We start from the raw sequence: 17,007 nt of genomic DNA, 5'->3' as shown, positions 1-17,007 counted from the left end.
GCGTGACCAGGACGCCCCGTGCTGTAAGTTTTGGAGACAGATTTGTAACCTTGGGCTCTCGTGTGAAGGCCATATTGTTCTGTGCGCTCTCCAGCGCCTGCTTCCAAATGCACCTAGTGAGGCCTTTTGAACTCACGTCAGCATGCGTGTCAGAAGCGTGCTTCCAATGACATTGCGCATGCTTGTGCCAGTGAAGCTGTCAGCCTAAATTCAAGCACTATGTGAATAATTACAGGCCGTTGAAGCCATTCTATTCTAATATTCATAGTCGGACCACCATAGCCTTGAAGTTGGCATCTCATTTGACTCGGAGTGACCACAAAAAAGCCTTCCAAAGTCTCAAATGTACCACAAGGAAGCCTACGGGGGGTTTGCATGTATGAAAGCCGAGCGAGTCGTTTATTATAATGGAGCCCGTTTTGGTAAAGGAATGTCTTCCATCTGAAACGTGAGCTAGAGGATGAAAAATGTATACCGCTACAATACCGCTTAACATGTCCAGAAACAATCAATGTCCTTTGCATGTTGATGTTATACTCGTGCCATGTACATGTGGTTTCCACAAATCCGCAATAGCAATGTTTTATCTTGGCAACGTCATTTGGCCTGCAAAAAAATGACGTTTGGATTCCGACTGGTATTTAAACCTTACACGCAACATCCATGTTTTTTTAAGCAGGGGGTTGATATTAAGTGCCCCAAACGTTACAAAGCCATTAATCAGTTCAACCGATACATTGTTGATACATTAATACGGGTCAAGGTCAGCCATTTTGCCTTTTTGCATCATCTCTGACCACAGGCGATGCACATAAAATCAAAAGAATCCTTAAAGTCGCTCAACCTTGTGTCGTCACGCGACCTGCGCAGACATTTCAATGCCCTTCTGTGGTTTGTTTTGCTAATCAGCCTCATGTTCCGTACGCCTTCTTCATTTAGTCTCTCGGCTGCTTTGTTCCCTACTGCAGTTCGCGTGTGCGTCATGTTTAGAGGTTCTGCAAACCACCTTCGGCTTCTATCTAAATAAACGCTCGCTGTAATACTTATGGAGTACAGTATGCGTGTGCGCGCGTGTGTATGATGGTGGTTCCGACTTGAACGCCACAAAGAAAAACGGCAAGCCCACCTGTATATGATTATATAACATCAGAAGAGTTTCCACCGAAACTGTATGAATTATGTATTAGAGTGTATACTGTACAAAATACACGACGCTCCTCATCCAGTGAGAGGAAGTACAAAGAGCAAATACTTCAGTGGAGTTAAGTAGATATTTTGGGGGGTATTTTTCTTTATTTTTCTGATGACTTGAAAAACTTTATAATTTCTACTCTGTTACTTTTTTTCAACTTCCATGAATGTAAAGGTGAAAAATAACTTAAGAGAGTTATATTCGACTGCAGTTGAAATCTAGATTAGTGATTTTCAACGAATGTTATGGGGGCTCCCTCCAGCGTTATAATTAATTTTAGCACAGTGTTAATGTTCAGTTGATTATGTGACAATGGTTTACAAAAATATATTTTTAAGGAATATAACGTTGACCTGTTTTTTTTAGGAACACTTGGGCCTAGTATGCTACTGTATTTTAATGTTGCCCCAACAAGGACAAGTATTATTAATTTTTTTAACCTAATCAGTACCCACTACCATTTTTTGTGAAAGGTGAATCATGTGTCATAGCAACATATCTTAATATTACAATTTAACTGCAATAAATGTGGAAACCCCCTCGAGTTGCAAACTATTTTTGTGCATTTGCGTCAAATAGCCACTTGCCACACTGATTGCTTAACTGGATGATGGCTTCTGTTTTTTTAGAGAGTAAACCAATTGGGACACACACACACTCTCCACCCCCTTAATCAATAACCGATCAATCAGGCAAGGCCTTTTATCTCTTTCTGAATCATCTTATTTTTATTTTAGTAAGCCAATTTGTATGGTTGCATGCCATGGAAGAATTTGAGGAAGGGACATTTTTCTTCCAAGGCTGTAAAGGCCTGCTTGGAGGAGTTCAGTATGACTGAGTGAACAAAAGAAATCCTCACAGACGCACCCCAACATCTTGTACAAAATGTTCCTATGAAGACTGGTAGTTGTTCATATAGCTGCAAATGATCGACACCAACAATCAACCATCAATTGGTCAACTACCAATATTTGTACCAGTGCCATCTTATCTAAAAAAAAAAAAAAGTATCCGATACTACACACCTGTGCCGTCAACTGTCTCTTCTGTTTATATTCTAAAGTCATAGACGACACTTTCATAAAGTTGTTCCTCTGGATTCGAAGAGTAAAGCATCTTTGTGTGGTTGCATGCGCACACGTGTGAGCAACACCGAGTCAGCCAAACTCCACTCAGGGCTGCTGATCCAGCTGCGCGACTCATTTGTCAGTATGATGATTAACATTATTTGTAGTTTTCCCTTCTGACGTGAGGCTGCTGCTGCTGCTCGTGTGCATGCTGAGCCAGGAACATTTCAGGGAGGCTGGTGTGGGGGAGGATCCCCCCCCCCCTCTTCTCCCTTCCCTTCCCCTCCTCTGATCCTGAGTGGTCCTTTCCCTATATAAGGCTCCCGAAGCTGCTTTGACTGTAGATGCACATCCCGCGTGCAGGCAACTCTCGGCAGATCCTCACGGGAATACAAGACAACCCTCAAGCAAGTGAATTGTGACAGAAGACAAGCAGAGGTGAGATAACAGTTTTTTTTCTTGTTGCCTAAATCTGCTTTGAGAGTCTCCCCCCTTCATATCACTTTTGTCTTACTATTCCTTTATTGAACATTTTAAACCGAGACGAAACTTGATTCTACGACTTCCACATCTGTCATTAATTCTTCTGTATATCATTCTAAGGCGCTTTGATTGACAAGTAAACAGACTAAGCGCCAGTGCCATTGTGATTGCCATGACAGAACTAGATAAAAAAAACTGATGAATGACATTATGTAATTATCCATTCAATTCTCACCCTGACAGAATTTATATCTTGAACTAATCACATGTCAAGGCTATCAAATGTATTTTATGCAAACAGTGTTTCACTCAGTCACCAAATATGGTTCCTTGTCTGAAAAAGACAGATGGAAGGATGTAGACAGATAGTGGAGATTGATACGTATATTCATCCAGTGAGGAAAATTAAATCTATTGACACTGAAAATATTAGGTATAAATATGGAAAATAATATAAATAGTGTGCATGGATGTCCAAACTTCTTCCACCTTTTTTGCCCATGACAAGACAAGAATGGGTCTAAAACACACGAGTCAGGACATTTAAAAGATGGGCAGCGGGCCACAAAATTGCTCCAGGGCCACATTTTGGACACCATTATGTATGTCGTCTGTATGTCCCTTAGGATTGTCCTTACTTTATGTCTTACGGCATGCATGAAATCCATCCTATTGTCAATCAGTGACAGAAGTGGAGTTGACATGCAAGTGTCGGGCTGAGGTGAAGTAAAGGTCAGCCTCACCCCTCTCCACAGAGTTCTCAAGGGGCCGGAATCCCTGAAGGAACAGTATGCGTCCATGTATTTTCGCCCCATCTGTCACACGGGGGTCTAAAATTCAGGAAAGCCATGAGAAGAGCCCGGACAGTGTAGCCGCTCTCGGTTGAGTGTGAGCAGCAGCGGCAGGGTGTGGCCGTCGATGCCTGTTGCCTGGCTCGGTTGCCCCTGGCACGGTGTGTTGACACAGAGCCGGTGCCAGACCTCAAGCCGCCTCTTTGCAGCCAGGGAGAAAGAGGTGAAGGGATTCAAGGATAAGGAGCGAAGCAGTGCGTGTTTATTTTCTTCTCGGTTCACACGGACCCGTTGCACCTTTCTTGCTTTATTTGAACAAGTCCTCCCTCTTGTTAGACATTAAATCATTATTGGCCACAACATTAGTAACAAAATTAGAACCAATACTCAGCTTTACTAAAAAGTAAAGAAAGAAAAGCCTATTCATGATTATAATGGTCAGCTTTCATTGAGCCTTGACAGGTGTTCAGATTGTAGTCATAGTGTGGACTTTTCGCTTTTCAAATCTTTAAGCTTAATTATCATTAGTTGTTATCTTTAAGAAATGAATTTTTGATATGCTTGTTTGATAGGATCTCATTGGATTGTATGATTGTACCTAATAGTGTTTGTTTTTTGATAGTTAGAGTTTGTACTTGTATTTCATTATTAATTGCATACTACCGTTTACCATTCAGTTAGGTGATTAGTAAAATTGGTACAGTGGTTCCTTTGAGACAGCAGTTCTTTGAGATATGAGTTAAAAAAAATTTGCGACACTACGAGTAACTCAAAACTCAGATGTCAAATCATCGCTCCCTATGGAAATGAATGGAAATGCCATTAATCTGTTCCTGCTCTCTCCAAAAAACGACAAAATGTTTATAATGTGATTCTTAAAAAGGAAAACATCACTATTTAATGCAATATATGAAAACACACAGTGATGACGTAATTAAATTGAATATCAAGAATTAAACAGTTTGTTGGGATACAGTTGCTTCCATTGCACATTGTGTACATTGTGCATCGTGTTCTGGTGTGTCTGACTTGGCCACCCGGGGGCAGTGTGATACAAAAATATGGATATACATGAAGGTGACTCTACTTCCCACTAAGCTGCAGTAATATTAATCATTCTTTGCAGAAGATAAAGAATATGTGATTATTCTATTCTCCATGTGTTGCGCCACTGTTGGTGTTCAAATAAAGTATTGCAACGTCGGCCATTCTAAGTTAGAATCAAGGTAGAGGACTTTTTTAGCTTCTATTTTTTTCTGCATTTTCCTTGGAAAGTGATTTATTTGGACTTGGAACTTAATGACACATCAGATGTTCATTCTTTGAGCATGGTTTGTGGAAACCAGTGGCATAGTAATCTAAATTCCAGTCAAAAAACTGATGTCATTTGTCTTTAAAAAAACATTTCTTTATGATGCTCATGATGGCAATGACATGATCTTTATGAGTCATTGATGCATTCATCCTATTGTCACGTTACGCATAATAGCTTTGCAGTAATTTGGCATACTGTGATGCAGTAAAAGAGGAAGTGTAAGAAATGTGTACTCGGTTCACTGTTGTAATCTGTACTCCCACAACAGGGAGAAACTGATGATAAAATTTTCCCTCTCGGCAGGTTGTGTCAGGACCAGCTCCCCTCACATATAAAAAACACACCAGTGTGTTCAGTCGTCGCAATGTCAACAATGGCCTTCATCCCTCTCCTCACCCTCCTGCTGCTCTCCTTGCTCGGAAACTCGGCGTCTCTTTTCCTGCCCGACTCGCAGGAGCTCAGGCGGCTATTGAGTCGTTACGAGGACCAAGAAGTGGGTCACAACAGCACAGGCCAAGATGGAAGAGGCAGCAGGAGCAGACGTGCCATCCGTTGGTCAGACCGAGAGGAGATCCTCCAGCTGCACAACAAGCTGAGGGGCTCGGTGTACCCCAGTGCGGCCGACATGGAGTACATGGTGAGGCATACTCGTTTGCACATGAAGCCTTTTGGACAAGTACATTGGTTCCCACAGATAGATATGTTTTTCAAAATTGTCCGACGGTGATGTGTATTTTAATGGCACTGTGGGGAGGGTGTTAATGGAGGAGCTTGAAAGAGAGAGAGACACATTTGCACAAGGGTCATGGAAGCATGCACGTGTTGTTTTTAAAGGGTCATGGGGAATCTCAAAGAGTAAAGCAGAAACTTAGCGTAAGAATGATCATACATACGTCAGAGGGTGCCTTGACACAGGTTCGAGATCAAATAGCATGTGCAGTGTAGCAAATAAAAAATAAACTCTATCTTTTTGCTTCAATGTTGATTAAAGATTCCTCATCTATTTATTCAAGTCAAACAAGCTATGAATTAATTTTGGAAAAATTTATAGGTTATAATTTCATTTAGACAATGAAATAAACTGTCACTTAGTTAACCACAGCATGGAAAACTGGAGTGTGCCTAATGGGTTAAAATATTATTACAAGGTGCTGTTATAATTTAAAAAAAAAGTCTATTCTCTCAGCTGGAAACATGCAGTCATGGCGGCACGCTATTAAGAGCCTGCTGTGTCGTGTGTTTCTTTTTAACAAGCTGGATAATAATGCTGACTTTGTGCTGTCTACCTCCTTCATGCTGGAGAAGACAAGTGAGGGAGGGGGGAGCTTATTAGGGGCCGACATGGCACTGGAGTGGGCAAAGTAGAGGAATTATTGATGTTGGGACTCCTTGAAGGTTAAGCAGTGTACTTGGAAAAGTGTGTGTGTCTGTGTGTGTGTGTGTGAGAACCAAAAGACTGGAAATTTACTGAGGGGTTGCTCTCAGGGTCCTCTCTGCTATGAGAAGTCGTTTGAGCAACTTTTTGATATCTTTAAGGTCCATGTCCTAATATGCAAAAACTCTTCTGTCCGCTACTCTATTCATATTTTGTAGATTTTTTTAATGCTTTTTTTCTTGTGAATGTCGGCAGGTGTGGGACGACGAACTGGAGAGGTCTGCCACTCACTGGGCTGAGAATTGCCAGTGGGATCATGGCCCACAGGACCTTCTCATGTCCATTGGGCAGAACCTGGCTGTTCACTGGGGCAGGTGAGACCGACATGTTTTCTTTTGGCCACTTTTTTTATTATCCCTGTTGAAGCTGTCTCCTAAATGAGTTGTATCTACAAGTACAAATGAATACAGCGTGGATTCCAAGCAGGACACAAAAACAGTTAAGCAAATAACATCTGCCGGTAACTCATTTCACATTGACAGTCGCTGGCAATCACTTAAGTGTTGTTGACAGGCCCGTCTGGCTGAGAGCTAGTGGAAATCGTGCCAATTGCAAGTACCGGTAGTCTTTTTTTCCTGTGTCCACGGCTGGCCGCCGACATCCCGTGTTGTCATTCATGCACCCCCTCTGCTAAAGGGCACCATAAATGGGGCCAAAAATCTGCCAAACTGTGCTAATCTGTTTTTTCTATTATACATACCCCTGCTGCTTCATTTAATCTTTCAGGGGGATTTTTTAAAGATGTGTTGGGTGGAAACAATTGTACCATACACTATGTGGACAAATATATTGGGCAACACCTCCATCTCTAATGGTTAGTTTTGTCCATGTAGTGTAAAGTATATAGGGGTTGACTGTTGTATGCGTGCTCGTGTGTGTGTGTGTGTCCACAGTAGACCTTTGTGTATGACCGAGTATTGCTATCACAGCAGGTGCCCTTCCAGGAATCTGCTCTCATTCTCACCGAACCGTCATACCTCCCCCTTTCCCTGCTTTTCTTCCCGTGCCAGCACACCCACTGAGGATTCCCTTCTTTCCGCTCCCTTTGCTCTCTCCCCCATCATGCTGTGCACTCTTCAATACCCTAAAAAGGCATGTTTACAATACTGATTTGTCAGGCGGTGGGACCGTGTTTAGTTTGCTTAGACTCTCTGTTGTTTTTTTAATTTCCCATCTAATGGAGGGGAAGAGGTGCAGAGAGGCTCACATGGTGCCCAAAGCTGTTGGACTAAACCAACTGTTTTGTTTGACCAGATACCGCTCACCCGCCTTCCACGTTCAGGCCTGGTACGACGAGGTAAAAGACTACACCTATCCCTACCCTCAGGAGTGCAACCCCTGGTGTCCTGACCGCTGCTCCGGACCCATGTGCACCCACTACACCCAGGTGAGGGGAGAGCAAACGCACAACAGATCTGTAAGGAAGCATCCTACTGCATCATACAGAAGGGTGTTCATAATCTCAAATCATTGTTTCCCACTGAAATGAATGAAAATGCCGTTAATCTGTTTCTTTATTGTATACAAAACACATATTACAAACTATTGAGCCACTAACTAGGTTCAAGATGGTGTGAATCGAAACTGAGTAGCCCGCTATTATCTTTGGAAGGTTATCAAAGAGGATTTTGAAGGTACTGTCACTTATTTTTAATGGCCGCTGAGAGTAGCAGCATTTAATAAAACTTCCCTTCTAAGTTTACTTTGAAGCTGCAGAGCTGTGTTTACAGAAACATCCGGACTCCTCCATCTGCCCCTCAGCCTGAAACTTGACCAGGGCCATCTGGTAGTCATTCACACTCATCCCTCCACGTTTGACCTGGATTCCTCTAAAGATGCTGCAGGGAGGGGGGCGGGGGGGGACTGCTTGAAGCGAGCATCCAAACCTTGCCCACAAGTTTCCTGCTTTTGAAATTTTCAGAATATACCCTTAAAAATGAAACGATGCCTACTGAGGCAGGTAATTAGCGACCCCTAATGTTTAAGAACTCGAGCACCTTCGTTCTCATCACTGGTCACCCAGCTCAATTGCAATTTGCAGTTAGTTAGCTAGCTCTCTGTAAACCCCCATCTTTCCTTCAGGGTAATCAGCTGGTGTGGCTGTTTTAGAGCGCCTCATTGTTGGCCCTGAGCGCACACATGTCAAGGAGCGAAGATGGAAGAGCACCGTATTTGCCCCACTGAGCAATCCTCGCCAAAGATGGAGACTCCTCAGCACACATCACACATGAGTTCTGCTTGCTGACTCACTGCTTCCAGTGGCCTTGAAATGTCTCTACCAGGAAAATAGATGAACATTCCAAAGGAGGGAGAGCACGTACACACATTTAAAGGCAAAGGAGGAAACGTTAGGAGGGGTTTTGGAACCTGCAGTGTTGTATTCCCCTTCAAATGGCACATCATTCATCTTTAGCACTACTGCAGCAGTTTTCCGTTTCATTAAGGTGTTTTATTTTACCTTGGACGCTTCCGAGTAAGATATTAGAGCATGACTACTTTTCCATTTGCTTGACGAGCGGGATCGAGGTAATATCCCAGAGGGCAAAGTGTGTTCACACGAGACGGGCGTCTGACGGGGGCATAAAAACAGGCTGGCTAGTCCACCGCGTCCCACCGGCCTTGTTAATTGTGACCGCATGTCTGTTCGCTTCCTCTGGAATGATCCATTGACCCGAAAGATGAGAGAGAGCGAAAGAGAGAGCGAGAGAGAGAGAGAGGACGTTAGGAAAAATGAGCCGCCAGTATTATAGGTTACCCTACTAGATGTTTCTTTTCATTCATTCAGAACATCCATCTTACATTAGCCTGTCTTTCATTCCCCCTTTCACAGGTGGTTTGGTCCACCACAAGCAGAGTTGGCTGCGCCGTGCATGTGTGTCCCAGGATGAACGTGTGGGGGGAAACATGGGAGAACGCTGTCTACCTCGTCTGCAACTACTCCCCAAAGTAAGACTAAAGATTCCAGAAATGACACTTTTGCTATTTGCTTACATTTTTCTTCCTAAAAGGCCTGGCAGCAAACTGAACTTTCCTAACGTCCTCACAGCTGTCGGCTTGACCGCTCATTTCAATGCTGAATGACATTTTGGGGCCACTCAAATTCCTCCAGAAGTCAGAAAATAGAAGCCTGATAATGAAGTATTGGGAAAGAAAAATAAGAGCTTGTTTCCATTCCATTTAGAGACAACGAGGCGGGCTTTTATTATCCTCTTAGGAGTGTTAACCGCAGGCGAATCGTGTTAAAGTCATTACGAGAGCAGCGAGCAAAGTGATGCTGGCAAGTTCCAACCCTCAGTCAACATGTGTGCCATGTGTTCCTGCAGGGGCAACTGGATCGGCGAAGCGCCCTACAAAAATGGTCGCCCTTGTTCCCAGTGCCCTCCCAGCTATGGAGGAGGATGCAGAAATAATTTGTGCTACAAAGGTGAGCATAGTGTTGTTACATTCCAATTAAATATAGTGTGCACACCAAGACAGATTTTTACGCAAAGTATCACCTCAAAAATACTTCGCTCTAGTGATGCCTTGAGATAGACAGGACCCAACCTTTAATGTATGAAACAAATATTTGAAAGCAGAAAGTGCAGCAACTTTTGTAGCAAAGCAAACTAATAGGCACATATTCTTTATCCTCTAAGAAAAACAAACAATAATATTATTGCATGAAACTCTTCTTTGTTAACGTCTGTATTATACTGCCCTCAAGTGACCAATTTCCATTGATAATTTCAAATACCCAATTTGAGTGTGGCAATGACACCTATTACACTTTCCGCTGCATTTGAGAATATTTTAAGCCACTGCACAATTTAATCAAACACTGTTGAAATACATGTAAAGATAAATTTAAACAATAATCAATTAAAATGTGTTGCACATAAAACTGTACCTAAGTACATGTACTTTTGTACTTAAAGGTTATATACAACCGAACTGTACTTTATAAGTGGACTGTACATGAAAAGTAAAAAAAATGTATTGTACTGGATTATATTTAAAAAATAATAAATTGATTAACAGGTCCGACTTTCCACTATAAGTGTACGCCCCATCCCGACAACTTGTCTTGACTTTGTACCCAATGCTAGACTCCCAGCGCACAGAGACCGAGGATATGAACGAAGTGGAGAAGCCTCAGGTGCCTGTCATACCTCGCACAACCGCTAAACCCAAACCCAAACCCTCCGCTCCAAGGAGACCTGTGTCCAGGCCATCCACACCCAGCAACCCACCTTCAAGGAGTCCTAGTAACACCAACTTGGGTAAGTAGTAGAACACTCGCATGACCTCGACATTGTTTTTCCTCACTCCTCACCTTGTGTATGTTTTTTTGCAGCTCAGAGCATCAAGTGTGAGACCAGACTGCGAGACAAGTGCAGAGGAGTAACCTGCAACAGGTAAAGTTATTCATATTCAATTATTGGATTTGTTAGCGACTTGCAAGAAAAATAGAGGTGTTTTGTAGACAGCTATCTGAAGACATGTTCAATTTAAACGTTCTGTGGTGTCGATTGAGGAAAAAAAAAATTATAATCTTGGCAAAGACATCTTGGTTTTATATTTGTTTATACTATATCTATAGTCCTAATTATTTTGCATCCTCTTCTAACTTTCTAGATATAAGTGTCCCGCTAATTGCATGAATAGAAAAGGAAAGGTTTGGGGAACACTCTACTACGATGTGGTACGTATCAGAGAATAATACAACAATTCTAAGCTCATGAATAGTGACTGAAGAAAGTGTTTTACATTCTTGGTTTTTTTCTTCCTTCCTTTCTTCGAGTAGCAATCGAGTATTTGCCGCGCGGCCATTCACTTTGGTGCTATTGACAACAACGGAGGACTTGTAGACATCTCGAGGATGGAAGCCAAGGTTCCCTTCTTTGTCAAAGCCACAAAAAATTCGATTGAGTCTTTCAGGTAAGCCTCAATGTTTCCATAGCTATGATTTATGCAGCAATATGTCCAATCACACCTTTAAATGTGCTTTACAGTAAATACAAGCCAGGAAATGCCTTTATGATGGCCAAAGTACAAGGTAAGAGAAGTACCGCACTGGCGTCATATAACCTGTATAACTAAGTCGGACAATGTATATAACATATATTTTGTATTTTCTCATTCATCTGTAACAGAAACCAATATCGACTGCTACACTACAGTCGCCGAGATCTGCCCATTCAAAAAGCCCCTCTCACATTGTCCAAGGTATGTTGACATATTGCTAAGCTTATAACTTGGCTTTGCCTATTCTGGAACTGGTGGACATTAAAAAAGACCATTTATTGTTTACTTTTAGCTTATTATCTTATTCTGGGTGGGGGGGAAGCCATTTTAAAGCGTTCTTAAGAACTATTTGGCATTTAAATAATATTTAGGAATCACTTTCACTACAGCGACAGTTACATTGTATCTCAGCACGACTGCAATTTGAACCACAAGTGAAACTGGGGACCGGAAATGTCCTTCAGCTCTGGAATGGTCATTGCCATCCCTATATAAATGCATGTAATTCCCATCAAACGAGTTGAAGTAGCACTTTAACACTACTCTTGATGTTGCTACATATTGACAGTATTTACCAATTTCTTCCTCAGAGTCTTCTGTCCTTCTGACTGCAAGAGTCAACCCTCTTATTGGTCACCAGTTATTGGCAACAACATCTACACGGACGTAAGTGATGAGCTTTCGGGAAACACGACTGATTCATGTATTCATGAATATAACAACCTCACTTGACTTACATGACAAGCACTATTTGTCACAATACAATACAATACAAAACAAAACAATACAAACGGTTACCTGGGAATCAAATAATTGGAGTACTTAGATAGAGACCCTGAGGAACTCCTACTGGTTCTTTTACAAAAAGAGGTCCAGTGTATGGGTTTGGAACTTCAGAATCAAGAGAAAAATGCATTATACCAAATGTCACCTGAAAATTAAGGCAGGAATAGACTGCAAGAAAATGTTTTCAGGATGAGTGTTCTATTCTGTACTGCGAGCTCTTCTAAGCCATGTAGAAAGTAGATTGCTTCACTGTAAAGCAGACTAAACAGTGATGTGCAAGAATTCACGTCCCCTTCATGAGTCAGTGTGTTGAGTTAGCACTGGCAACGATGCACGTAACGTCTACGTGTAGCTTACTAGGCATTCACCTTGTACGAACTTTGCCTTCGATGACGTCCAGTTGGCTGCACATCACAGCTCCCCAGAGACACCTGGACTGTCGGTCCCGTTACAAGTCAACAGTCATAGACGCAAGCATTGCGTAACAAACGTGCCCTGGAACGTCTCCTGAAAGAAATCTAAACCTGTGGACAAGGTGCTAAACTGTACCTTCTTTCTCTGGACAGACCTCCAGCATTTGTAAAGCAGCCATCCATGCAGGGGTGATCCCACCAGACGGGGGCTTTGTGGACGTCCTGCCTCTGGACAAGAGAAAGAGTTATGTTGGCGCGCTGAAAAATGGCATCCAGTCTGAAAGGTAATCTTTTTATTTGTTATCTTGTCATTGCCGCGAGCAGAATAGATTTCTGGGCCAGAAAAGATCCCATTAAACTACTGCTGCACCATACTCACACGCTAGAAATAAATTACTCAATCGCTTTATTGAACAAACGATAACAAACGCATAACAAGCACATTCATACACGAGCAGGCTCGTGGTTATCAAGTTAACAGCCAGTGGCTAACCAGAGCTCACAACAGCCAACTCTCATTCGCTTCCTCCCACGCGATATTACACCTCACATGCATCTTGTATTGTTTAATGCTAATTTCATCCAGTGGGTAGAATAATCAATTTTAAAAAATATTCCATAGTTGTAACCCTAGTTGAGTCGATTCACAAATCTGATTTTTGTTGTTTAGTTAGAAAAAAAAAACCCTTTCTTGAAAGCAAACACAAAATCTGCTGAATGAATTGTGCATGTTTGGAACCAGGCTAAGAGAAACCCTGTTCAGTCGAAAGACCTTACACTGCATGTAGAGGTCCGACTGCGGTCAGAGTTATCCCGCACGCTGGATGAGTCGCAAAATCAAATCAAAGTCCATTTTAAAATCAAATCAAACATAATATTTATCTTCTTCGGCACCATGCTAATGTCCAGCCAAAACATCTTGGATACAGCTCAAAGTTGAGATCTGGGTGAAAGAAAGGTACATTTATTCATCACACCATGGCAGGATTTATGTGTCTTTCAAGCGTACAGCAGCTTGCTTGCAAGCATGCCATATTTCTCACATCGCTGCGGCCGGCTCAGACGGTGCAAAAGTAGGTGAGGGAGGCCTTTGTGGCTAGCGCTGTTGTAAGAGTAATGGTGTGGTTGGCTATGTGGATGGGCCACACATGGGATCTTTGCTTACTTTATAGCCTGGCATTTCAATTGAGTGTGCAAAGTGCTGAGCGCTCCAAATAATCTGACCGTTCTGAATACAATGAAAGGGTAAGAAAAAAAAAACCTTGTGCAATTGGGCTGGGCGGTCTCAGGTCAATAAAAGACTGGAGTGGAGGTCCGTACTCTTGGCCAACAATGTGGTGGCTATTATAAAGACAAGTAATCACCGTGGATTTGATTACTTGAGGCTGGAATTGCTGACCGCCACCTAATCAGTGCTTTTACTATCAGAATAATAATGTGTGATATGATAGCAGCTGAGTGGGCCTATCGTGATCATCAATAAATGTGCAGCTTCAAGGTCTCATGAGCTAATTATAAAGTTAACACATGTTTGCAGGTCCGTGCCAGCAATGTCACATTATGCCTAACGCGCGTGTTTGTTTTCACTTCAATTGCAAATGAAGCCTTTGCATGAAACCATCTCAATATGGCATCCAACTTGCCACTAGTTGCCATATTATTATAATGTAAAAGTTAAGCAGAATAAATTCAATTCTTTCTTCTTGTAGAAAATATTCATGTATGAACTAAAATACTTATTTGTTGACAATCCTATAGCATAGTAATGTATTTAGTAATATTTTTGAATATTGGCAACATTGGGATCTTTTTCTGAAATGTCACCCACAGTAACTTGACAGTTAACAATTACAAAAAGCGGTAAAATCGGCATTGTGCAAGCTTTTTATAGGTCTATCTTGAAAAACAGAAACAGCTAGAAAAGAAATAAATCAATTTTTAAATCAGCATTAAAAAATTAGTCCATTTTTGATTCTGCTGGTAACCAATGTCGTCTGCACCGCAGAATCACATTTATCAAAATCTTGAAGTGGGGGTTGCCAGCCAACCATTGCCCACCATTGCCTAATTGTGACATTTGTGAGATCACATCTAAGCGTTCTGTGAAAGCAAATGCAAGATTTAATTTGTTCAATAAAATAACCTGGTCTTTCTTGCAGCAAGAGCAACACAGAGGGAGGCTCCTTCCGCGTCTTCACCGTGAGGGAGTGAGGTTTCTGTCATCACATCCTAAAGTCACCTGACCTGCTCTTGTGGAGCAGGGAGTGCTTGCAGGTTCGATACCACCGCGAACATTCACGTGCCTTCGGCGGAAGCGGCGTCTCTCCGCATAGTCTGAACTCTTTCCCCCTTAAGGTAAAGCAAGAAAATCACGTTTTCCCACATAGAGAAAACCTTTAGCAAGGCTTCACGTGTAAATGTTGTAAATTATAATGCATTGAACAGCTGGTGCTGACTCGATGAAAGTTGTTATGTTTACATAGGTGTTATTAATATTGTTTTCATACGCAGGAATGTATACTGATCACACTATTTAATCAGCGTGTACATAATATATATATATTGAAGGAGTACCATGTAATAACATTTTTCTCTTTTTTATATGTTATCGTCTCTTTTTGCCACATTTCCCCACTTCTGCATTTACTTCTGCTTTTATTTCCAATGAAAATAATGTTTGCCTCCTCTACCCGACCCAAGACAGATGAATGTGTCACTTTTACAGTTATAGATGCATTTTATATGTTGACATGGGAGCCAGAATTGGAAGTGTGGAAAGTTTCACATTCAAAATGATTGTTTATGCACTTTTGTAATATCCTACATTTCAATGCATTTTATGTGAGAAAAGTGTCCAAAATGGAATAAATTACAAACACAAACCAGGCCAATCGGTCCTCATGACCAGTAAATCTTGTTCATATCATATTAATGTATGGCCACTAAGAAAATCTCCAGCATATTTCTTTATTCTACCTCAATCCTATCGCTATGCTCGGCAGTCCGGTCTTTAACATACCGCAATCTTAATGGAAAGTATATGATGGGTTTTGTAAAGTTATGGAAATTGTAAATAATTGTAACATTTTGGCAGCAGGTTGATAAAAGAAAGTGTGACTGCATTTCAATTCTTTTGGTTGACTTGTTTTTATACAGGCATGTATACTGTAAATGAGTTTTATATTTTTTGCACAATTTGAAAATAAAATTTAAAAATTTTAAATTGCAACGAGTGTTTTTCATTTTGACGACATAGTTGAGTAACTTCACGATGACTGATTTTGAGGGGAAAAAAAAAAACATTGTTAGCCTAATAGCATATTTGCCCGAGTCCTCCAGCAGCTCTAGTACGTAGGCCAAGTCTTACGCTCAGATGCTCAAATGAAGACGAACCAGCCGTGCTCCTCATGTCACTCACTAGGCCACGCCCCTTGAGGCACAAAAATAGCACTACAGCTCTGTTATTGTTGTCGTGACTCGGCTTGTCCCACTGTACCATAATTAAAAGATAAAACCAAGCCATTTTTTTTTATTATGTTCTCTCATCAAGGCACCGCTGGAGATGGCCATCATGATCAGATGATAGTATTTATTTGGCCATATGTAAACATATGGCATATAGATGTGAAGAGGTTCAGAAGTGCACTCCATTATACCGGGAGCTGTTTGCCATGTGCAGAAGTAAAATTGTTAACAAATTGAAAAATGGAAATACTTACATTCTAGGTTCGAGGTATTGTTCCCATAATCCTGACAAGACCTCTGGGCACCAGACAAAATTATATAATAGATTCCACGCTCATAAAGTCCAGATGCTGTAATGTGGTGACATTTGTCTGGAGCCATTTCATAATAAATGGATGATTTAAAGGCAGATGGAATAGAATTGTGTGGAGAAACATCATCAGTGGAACTACAGTACAAACACTGGCCACAATGTTCACACTCCAATCAAAGAGCCGTATGGCATGTTCTGCTTTCACAAATATAATAATGCTCACAGGATTGCACTATCTAGTAATTTCGAAGGTTTTGTCAACGACTACCTTCCACTGGCTTTCTGCTAACATGTTTTTGTTTCTTCTTACTCAGGTCAATGAAATGTAATAATGAATAGCTTTTAAAAAAGTTAAGACTCTTTTCCTTTGATTTATGAGTCTAAACAAGTGTAATAAATTATGGATTATAGATATTAGCATAGACTCATCTTGTTTAAATGTGGCATTATGTGTGCCTGCGTGGATGTAAACAAATTTGTATAACTCAACCATTCATTTACTTTATTTTAGCAAATCCATTTCAATCGTAAATTATTGTTTTGTAAGATGAAAACAAATTGTTAAACAAACTTTCACAGACTGTCTATTTGTTTAAACCAAAGGGTGGTCTCACCAGTCGTAAAACTGATTTCATCCAATCATGAAAGACATTCACGCCACACAAAAATGCTTCAGATGTTTTTCTTTTAAAGCACAACACCACCATGCTGCTACGGCAAATTTCTCATGCGTTCCTCAT

The 17,007-nt window shown here is 41.3% G+C and overlaps 1 protein-coding gene across 1 annotated transcript; it reads left to right on the top strand.

Annotated features, from left to right (window-relative positions):
• Window positions 1-2,550: 2,550 nt before the first annotated feature.
• crispld2 (cysteine-rich secretory protein LCCL domain containing 2) lies at window positions 2,551-15,718 on the top strand. Its single transcript, XM_088371793.1, has 15 exons — window positions 2,551-2,697; window positions 5,152-5,485; window positions 6,479-6,597; window positions 7,538-7,670; window positions 9,114-9,229; window positions 9,607-9,707; window positions 10,372-10,545; window positions 10,620-10,680; window positions 10,901-10,967; window positions 11,070-11,203; window positions 11,278-11,321; window positions 11,419-11,491; window positions 11,881-11,956; window positions 12,643-12,773; window positions 14,649-15,718. Exons 2-15 carry the CDS (start codon window positions 5,213-5,215, stop codon window positions 14,698-14,700), a joined length of 1,554 nt encoding a protein of 517 aa, XP_088227919.1. The 5' UTR covers window positions 2,551-2,697; window positions 5,152-5,212; the 3' UTR covers window positions 14,701-15,718.
• The last annotated feature ends 1,289 nt before the right edge of the window (window positions 15,719-17,007 follow it).

Source organism: Syngnathus floridae, chromosome 3 (assembly GCF_059516105.1).
Source record: "Syngnathus floridae isolate MCC-2025c chromosome 3, RoL_Sflo_1.0, whole genome shotgun sequence".
Classification (NCBI taxonomy): domain Eukaryota; kingdom Metazoa; phylum Chordata; class Actinopteri; order Syngnathiformes; family Syngnathidae; genus Syngnathus; species Syngnathus floridae.
This window is presented reverse-complemented; position numbering and strand designations above follow the sequence as displayed.

Coding starts and splice junctions, on each gene's coding strand:
- crispld2 (XM_088371793.1), top strand. CDS start 5,213: ATGTCAACAATGGCCTTCATCCCTCTCCTCACCCTCCTGCTGCTCTCC. Junction 5,486..6,478: donor CGGCCGACATGGAGTACATG/GTGAGGCATACT, acceptor GAATGTCGGCAG/GTGTGGGACGACGAACTGGA. Junction 11,957..12,642: donor GCAACAACATCTACACGGAC/GTAAGTGATGAG, acceptor TTCTCTGGACAG/ACCTCCAGCATTTGTAAAGC.